We start from the raw sequence: 8,497 nt of genomic DNA on the forward strand, positions 1-8,497 counted from the left end.
GTAAGACAAATGTCAGATTGTTACATTTGTAAATCAATAATGTGGACATAAAGAAACTCCAAGGTGGAATTGCCATTAAAAAAAAAAAAAACATTTTCTCTTCATTGAACATTGAAGTTACTAGAATAATCACAACAAAGCCATGAATACTTCAGTGTCTCCACTAAGTTGTTTGTTTCACCCACAAATGCATTGTCCTTACAAATTTGAAGTGATATAAACTTTCCAGTAGTATACGAGATTTATTTCCACAAAGCATTACTACAACAAAGTCCAAACACAGATTTCATGTTGTTTACACACCAGATGTAATGATTCCAGATGTTTGTGTTGATTATTTCCAGCGTTCCCTTATCAGCTATAAATCCAAAATGGCATTGAGGTCCATCCCAGAGCTCCTCAAAGACTCCTCCAGCCATGTTTCAATCGCTGTTGCTCGTCATTTGAAGGGAAGCTCCCCGCCTCCTTCTTCCTCGTCCGATTCAGACGCAGACGTGGATGAGCTTCCATTTATTCCGATGCCCCTGTCCTTGGTTTTCTCTGGATCCAGGGTCTCACTCAATGAGATTCCAGGGGACGAGGATGTCAGATGGCCGACCGTCTATGTTAATAGTACAAGGACAAAGGAAAATATGGATGTAGATGGTTCTACGGCAGAGGGAAATAAAAACATTACAGATGAAGTGGAAACTCAAAATGAGGAGAGAACAGGAAAGGCTAAACGAGAAGACCTGAAGAAAGGATCAAGCATAGAGTCTAATGAAGCACAGACAAGAGCCAGGAGGGCTACCATGAGGAGAGGCAGCTCTGCTGATTCAGCTCTGCTTCTCCACATAGACCCGGAGGAAGGAAATGCAAATGAAGACTCAGGGGCAGGTACAAAGAGCCTAAAAAAGGCAGTTTCTATGGAACTGCCCGATCGAAGCCCGAGCCCAGGGGCTACAAAGTTAAGTCAGGAAGATTATACCTTAAAACTTGAGCTAATGAGGCAACGGCTGCTCAGGGGAGGAAGCGTTGATAAAAAAATGAGCGGCTTACGGGGGCCGCTGTTTGAAACCCTTGGCATAGATGAGGAAAGGCAGACGGGGTCTCTTGAGAGAAGTTTGAGAAGATCCAGAGCAGGACTCTCAACACTTACCAGAGCAGCATCTTCTGAAAGGTCAGGAGATGACACACCAAAGACCAAGGTTTTTTGTAAAAGTGTTTCCTTCTCACAGGGGGATTCAGAGCCCATGCCCCTGCACCGTAGGTTTGGAGCCCCCTTAGAGATTCCATCTGCTTCCACTGCTAAGACAGAAGGGAAGAAACTGCAGGAGGCTATTTCAATGTCTGTGCTGACTGAACAAGCAACACTGGAGTCTGAATCAACCTCACCCAAAGAAAAAGCTTCCTTTGCTCTCCCAGCAACAGAAAAAATGGACCAAGAGCAAAACAATTGCAATGTGGAAGGTTCAGATATAGATGAAGCAACAGAGAAAAGGACCAAAGCAGATTGTGAAACATCTATTATTACTTCTAAAATTGCTAGAGAAGTGACAGAGAAAGATAACAGCATGAATGAAAAGTTTAGAGTTTCCGTACTATCTCAAACATCGACCAAGGGCCAATCAAAATCCCTTGCTGCTGCACACAAACCAAATGACTCAAAATCCTCAGATACATCTTCCTTGCCTGAGCATTCAGCTGTATTTGCCAAAGTAGCAACAGGAGACAGACCTGCTGGTTCTTCTTCCTCGTCTTCAAACCCCGATCTTACCATCATCCCTCGGCAACCCGTTCTCAGAACAGACATCAAAGACATTGATTCAGTGGAAGTTTTTGAGGCTAAGTTTAAGAAGCGTGAGTCATCCTTAACCCGTGGCCTCCGCAAACTGACCAGAAACAAGTCTGAGGAGAAATCCCCGGTGTTGAGCCGAAAGACTGTTGAAGGGGGTGAGGACATTTACAGGCCAGGGCCAAGAGGGGCGCCACTTGAAATAGCATCTAAGGGAATTCCAGAGAAATCTAAATCTGTCCAAGACTTAAGAGAGGTAGATCAGGAAACAGGCCTGAGTCTGATTGGGAGGTTTTCATTGAAAGGCAAGAGGTCAACATCTACTGAGAAAAAGGAGGAAAAGCAACCAAATGTACAAGAAACTGCTGTAAGTAAGAGGGTTTCATGGGCTATTGGTCGTAGTAAGTCTCTGGACACAAAGGATCTGGTTGCTGCTGGAGCAAGAAAGCAGTCTGAAGAGCGACAATCTGGGAAAGCTGAGGAGTCCTCGGTTTCTGCCATGAGACGAAAGTTTGAGTCCAAAGTGGCAGGAATCTCTGCAAAATTTAGGAGCCAATCAGAGGAGAGGAAGGCTAAAGAGACTGGAGGTAGTCAGAAAGACCTTGAGGAAAGGGATCTCAACAAGGTCTCGGAATCCCCTGTTCTTGCAATACGTCACAAGTTTGAGAACAAAGTGGTGGGAATATCCTCAAAAATCCGCAGTCAGTCAGAAGAAAGGAAAGTAGATGGAGAGGGTAGGAACACACCTCTGTTTGCTCGGCACCGTCATTCCCACTCTGAAGGTCGTGGACTCAAAGGGATGGGTATCCCTGAAAATCAACTGGCAAAACAAACCGGTGCTGCTGCATCAAAGGAATCCATTGAATCCACCTCCAGCATCCATTCTGATAAAGCCTTAGAGAGTGACAGACGATCGCGGTGGGACCGGTGGGGCTTAACCAGGACCAGGAGAGACAAAACTCCCTCCCAGTCTGACTTACCCTCAACTGCACCCAAAGAGGAAGGTCTGACAAAAAGCCAGCAGTTTATCCGCTCTGCTTCTGATTTTGCTCCAGTGTTCCACATCAAACTAAAGGACCATGTCCTATTAGAGTGGGAAGCTGTGACTCTTAGTTGCCTTCCAGCTGGCAGTCCACACCCAGAGATTACCTGGATGAAGGGTAACCTTAACTCCGGAAGAGACTGATCTGTACAACTGAAATCCATTTAAACAGTGAGACTGATTTCTTTCCCGTTTTCCCACATTCCAGATCGGAAACTTTTAGAGGTGACAGATAACCGGATCAAGCTGCTGAACCACCCAGATGGCAGGCAGCTTCTTACCATTCAGAAGTGCGGCCACAGAGACGCTGGGGTGTACGAATGCGTTGCTACTAACCCAATCGCTACTGTCACCACCTCCTGCACGCTTTCTATAGCTTGTAAGTGGTTTCTGTTTTCCCAAAACTAGTGAAATACATTGTGTGGATATGCTACTAGAGTGGGGATTTGGGAATGCTAAAATGCATGCACAAGTTTGCAAATTACAACATTTTCCTCACAGAGGAGCAACCCACTCATTTACATTTCAAAGACATACAGTCATTTTCCTAATGACACATTTTATATTATCGAATTTTAATTGCGCCGAAATTGGTATGAATGCAGCTGACAAGAATATTAACGGCAGCAGATTAGCTGTATGTAATGTAACCTAATGGAGTTTTACTTTTCCGATATTTAGCACCTAATTAAGACAAATCTTTTTTTGCTGTTGTACTGATGATGACTGAAATTATCTTCTGTGGCTCATATCCAAACAATAAACCATGGAAATGAGACTAAAACATAATGGTAGCATTTTAAGACTGGAAAATAATTAATCTGATCAAAATACACTGTAGTGGTTCATTTATTGTTGACCTAATTACCGTAAGTTAATGCTTTATATTTTTTTTTTCTTTTCTGATCCTACAAAATCATTTAAGGATAATTTCATTGGGGAATTGAGCTGCTATGTAAAGTTTTTTCCACAGATTTTCCTTACTGGTTCTGGGTAAAGCAAATAAGATAATTAATATGTCTGCAGAAGAAGAGGACAACAACAAGTAAAGCTTGATTTTGATTTATTTAGAGACGGACAATAAAATTCCATCATTTCAGCAACCATACCTCTCTTCATGGTGTTCATGCACACCTCTGAAATATTATAACTATGTGGAAAAACATGGCAGATAAGCAAGAGCTCCTCTTGGTGGAGGTTCACAAAGACAAAACATCTTAATGATTTTGATACCATGTATTGCACATCTTTAGATACACTAGGTGGTGTAACTTCTGTTCCTGTTCTGACCAGCATTGGTACTCTAATGTGCGTGGCTTTCTGATTCTTCTTTAGTTTCTCTGTTCCAGAGCTGAAGAAACTGCCTCCACCTAGTTCTGAAAACTCTAAACAAGCAGCTTTCTGTTTAGCTACATTCTTTAGTCTCTCCAACAACTTTTAAATATATATTTGACTCACAAATATTGATTGCCTTATAATGATTCTTAAATATCCTTAATCTTTTTTTAGTTTATGTTCCTGTTAAGCACTTTACGTATTGATGGTGCTCTACAAATAAAATTGGCATCAGCCGAGGTTAAAGAACTTGTTAGCCCCTGAAATATAGTAATTACTGCGGTACTTTTTAACTGTAGGCTTATATTTATAAGGCTTATTTCTGAATAGTCTGTCCTTTGATGACTCATCAGTGTAATTGGTGTAAAAACAGCTTGACTTAAATGTTGGCTACTTTCACTAAGTGTGTGCCAGAAGAAAGAAAATAGGTTTCATTTAGAAATTGCATAAAATGGCATTATTGGACTTTTTTTTCTTTTTTTTTTAAGGTTTTGTTGGCTCTAGTGGCCTTTATTTGAAAGTAGTTCAACAAGAAAGAGGGTAGTATGAGAGGGGGAAGACATGCGGCAAATGTCGCCAAGCCGAGAATCAAACCTGCGATCACCGCCATAAGTGCTTTGCCCTTGCTCCACCACAGCAATCCACTATTGGACATTTTTAACATTCTAGCATAAAAGCTGCTAAAAATTAAGAAATGCTCATTGCCATTTTTAATAAATACTTGCCTGATTTGTTGGGTTTTTTTCCTCCATCACTTCTCCCATTCTTCACTCAAGCTGTTCCAAAGCGACCCGGAACCCCTGAAGTAGCTCAGACGTACAACAACACGGCTCTGGTTCTGTGGAAGCCGTCGGACACAAAATCTCCCTGCAGCTATTCTCTGGAACGGAGAAGCGAAGGTGAGCAAGTCGGAAAAACATCCTTGGAGCGTCTGGGATGAAATGCCTGTTTTATTTGTGTGCTACTGTCAGTAACATGGAGAGGTAACAGTGAATCATTTCAGGCCCAGAGCTGGTGTTTGACAGGCTCTGAATATGAGGGATTCTGTTGGGAAATGAGCTCCCCGATCCATAAAGAGTGTCTTAATGACATCCAATGAGTCAGCTTTCAAGTGGATAATGGTTTTAGCAGAGCTTTCTATCTTCACTCTGCATCAGCGCTGGAGTGCGCTGGTTACAGATACAGATACTTCATGGTTGCTAGGCAGAATGGAAGAGTCTGGAATGTGGTTTCAGTCTCCATCCATCCATTTTCTTCCACTTCATCCAGGGTCGGGTCGCGGGGCAGCAGCTTAAGGAGGGAGGCCCAGAATTCCCCCTCCCCAGCCACTTCTTCTAGCTCCTCCGGAGGAATCCCAAGGTGTTCCCAGGCCAGCTGAGAGACATAGTCCCTCCAGCTTGTCCTGGGTCTTCCCGGGGCCTCCTCCCAGTGGGACGTGCCTGGAACACCTCACCAGGGAGGCGTCCAGGAGGCATCCTGACCAGATGCCTGAGCTACCTCTGCTGACTCCTCTAGATGTGGAGGAGCAGCGGTGCTACTCTCAGTCCCTCCCAGATGACCGAGCTTCTCACCCTATCTCTAAGGGAGAGCCCAGCCACCCTGCGGAGAAAACCCATTTAGGCCGCTTGTATTCGTGACCTCGTTCTTTTGGTCATGACCCAAAATTCATGACCATAGATGAAGGTGGGAACGCAGATCGACCGGTAAATTGAGAGCTTCGCTTTTTGACTCAGCTCTTTCTTCACCATGACAGACCGGTACAGCGCCCGCTTCACGGCAGACGCTGCACCAATCCGCCTGTCGATCTCCCGCTCCCTTCTTCCCTCATTCGTGAACAAGATCCCCAGATACTTAAACTCCTCCACTTGGGGCAGGACACCCTCCCTGTGCCGGAGAAGGCACACTACCCTTTCCTGGCTCAAGACCATGGCCTCGGATTTGGAGACACTGATCCCCATCCCGGCCGCTTCACACTCGGCTGCGAACCACTCCAGCGAGAGCTGCAGATCACCACCTGATGAAGCCAACAGGACCACATCATCCGCGAAAAGCAGAGATGTGATCCTAAGGCCACCAAAACGGATGCCCTCAACACCTCGGCTGCACCTAGAAATTATCTCCATAAAAGTAATGAACAGAACCGGTGACAAACGGCAGCCTTGGCGGAGTCCAACTCTCATGGGAAATGAGCCCGACTTAGTGCCGGCAATGTGGACCAGACTCTGACACCGGTCATACAGGGACCGGACAGCCCGTATCAAAGGGCCCGGTACCCCATACTCCCAGAGAACCCCCCACCCACAAGGCTCCCTGATGGACACTGTCGAACGCCTTCTCCAAGTCCACAAAACACCTGTAGACTGGTTGGGCGAACTCACATACACCCTTCAGGACCCTGCTGAGCGTGTAGAGCCGGTCCAGTGTTCCACGACCAGGATAAAAACCAGACTGCTCTTCCTGAATCCGAGGATCAACTATCCAACAGACCCTCCTCTCCAGGACCCCTGAATAGACCTTACCAGGGAGGCTTAAGAGTGTGACCCCCCTGTAATTGGAGCACACCCTCCGATCCCCCTTTTTGAACATGGGGACCACCACCCCAGTCTGCCAATCCAGAGGAACTGCCCCCGATGTCCATGCAATGTTGCAGAGCCGCATCAACCAGCACAACCCTACAAGCCTTAAGGAACTCCAGGCGGATCTCATCCACCCCTGGGGCCCTGCCACCGAGGAGCTTTTTTATCACCTCGGTGACCTCGTCCCCAGAGATTGGAGAGCCCAACCCAGAGTCCTCAGGCTCAGCTCCCTCAATGGAAGGCATGTTGGTGGGATTGAGGAGGTCTTTGAAGTATTCCGCCCACCGGCCCACAACGTACCGAGTCGAGGTCAGCAGCACACCATCCCCACTATAAACAGTGTTGGTGCTGCACTGCTTCCCCCTCCTGAGATGCCAGATGGTGGACCAGAATCACCTTGAATCTGTATGGAAGTCGTTCTCTATGGCCTCTCCACGCTCCTCCCATGCCCGAGTTTTTGCCTCAGCAACCACCCGAGCCGCATTCCGCTTTGCCTGCCGATACCCATCAGCTGCTTCTGGAGTCCCACAGGCCAAAAAGACCTGATAGGACTCCTTCTTCAGCCTGACAGCATCCCTCACCAGGGGCGTGGTAAAGGGGTGAAAAGTGATGACAATTCTAGGGGCCTTGACCAGCTGGGGGCCTTCCACAATTTAATTATTTATATTTTGTTCATAGAAATAAAATGAAAAAATTGGGGTCCTGTCAAATACAAAATTAATCGTATTGTATTTTCAAAAATTGTTTTTAGCAGTAAAAATTTTATGTTACCCCCCCCAGACCAAAAAACACACATCCGTTTTTGCCCTGAACTCCCCTGAATCTGCATGAAATGGTTCGTTCCTGCTTGGAGCACTTGAGTGTGACACTGACCCTCACCAAAGGTGTCCAATGGGCTCAAGGGTGTCCGCCGTGACAGGCACCGACAACCTTGCAGCCACAGCTCCGATAAGCCGCCTCGGCAATGGAGGCACGGAACATGGTCCACTCAGTCTCAATGTCCCTCACCTCCCCCAGAACGTGTTCGAAGTTCTGCCAGAGATGGGAGTTAATGCTCCGTCTCACAGGGGACTCCGCCAGACGTTCCCAGCAGACCCTTACTACACATTTGTGCCTGCCAGGTTTGACCGGCATCCTCCCCCACCACCGGAGCCTATTCACCACCAGGTAGTGGTCAGTGGACAGCTCCGCCCCTCTCTTCACCTGAGTGTCCAAGATATACGGCCGCAGATCCGATGAAACGATGACAAAGTCGATCATCGAACTGCGACCTAGGGTGTCCTGGTGCCAAGTGCACATATGGACACCCTTATGCCTGAACATGGTGTTCGTTATGGATAATCTGTGACGAGCACAGAAGTCCAACAACGGAACACCACTCGAGTTCAGATCATGTGTAAGGTTTCAGCCTCTAATTTTTTAAATATTTCAAGTGGCATGTTTTCTTCCTTATGTCTCTTTATCTTCATGTTCTTTTCTTCTTTTTGACTTCCTGCCATCGTCCTTGTGTACTTTCTTACTTCTCCCTTATTTCATTACTCATGTTCTTACATCCTTCCATTTAAGTTGTCTTTTATCCTCCCTTCTATGTATCACTCCAACTTTTTCATTTGACTTGTATTCTTCCTTTCTTCTCATTTTGTTTCCTTCCATCCTTGTCTTTGTCTAATTCAATTTTTCTCTTTTCTTATTCCCTGTCTTCCTTCTTCCTTGTTTCCTCATCACTTTCTTCTACGTTTCTTGATGCATTTCATTCTTGTTTTCTTCTTT

At 45.9% G+C, this 8,497-nt stretch overlaps 1 protein-coding gene across 6 annotated transcripts in view; it reads left to right on the plus strand.

The window, feature by feature from the left end:
- LOC106959195 (striated muscle enriched protein kinase) overlaps positions 1 to 8,497 on the plus strand; it is a 53,910-nt gene that overhangs the window by 36,277 nt on the left and 9,136 nt on the right. For all 6 annotated transcript variants that reach the window (XM_015051584.1, XM_015051585.1, XM_015051588.1 and 3 more), the window contains 3 exons: positions 345 to 2,934; positions 3,025 to 3,195; positions 4,928 to 5,050. In XM_015051584.1, coding sequence (XP_014907070.1) covers positions 345 to 2,934; positions 3,025 to 3,195; positions 4,928 to 5,050 — 2,884 coding nt within the window. The remainder of the gene's footprint in view (positions 1 to 344; positions 2,935 to 3,024; positions 3,196 to 4,927; positions 5,051 to 8,497) is intronic.

The sequence above is a fragment of the Poecilia latipinna genome, unplaced genomic scaffold (assembly GCF_001443285.1).
Source record: "Poecilia latipinna isolate Pla-1442-1.1 unplaced genomic scaffold, P_latipinna-1.0 Scaffold1055, whole genome shotgun sequence".
NCBI classification, from domain to species: Eukaryota; Metazoa; Chordata; class Actinopteri; order Cyprinodontiformes; family Poeciliidae; genus Poecilia; species Poecilia latipinna.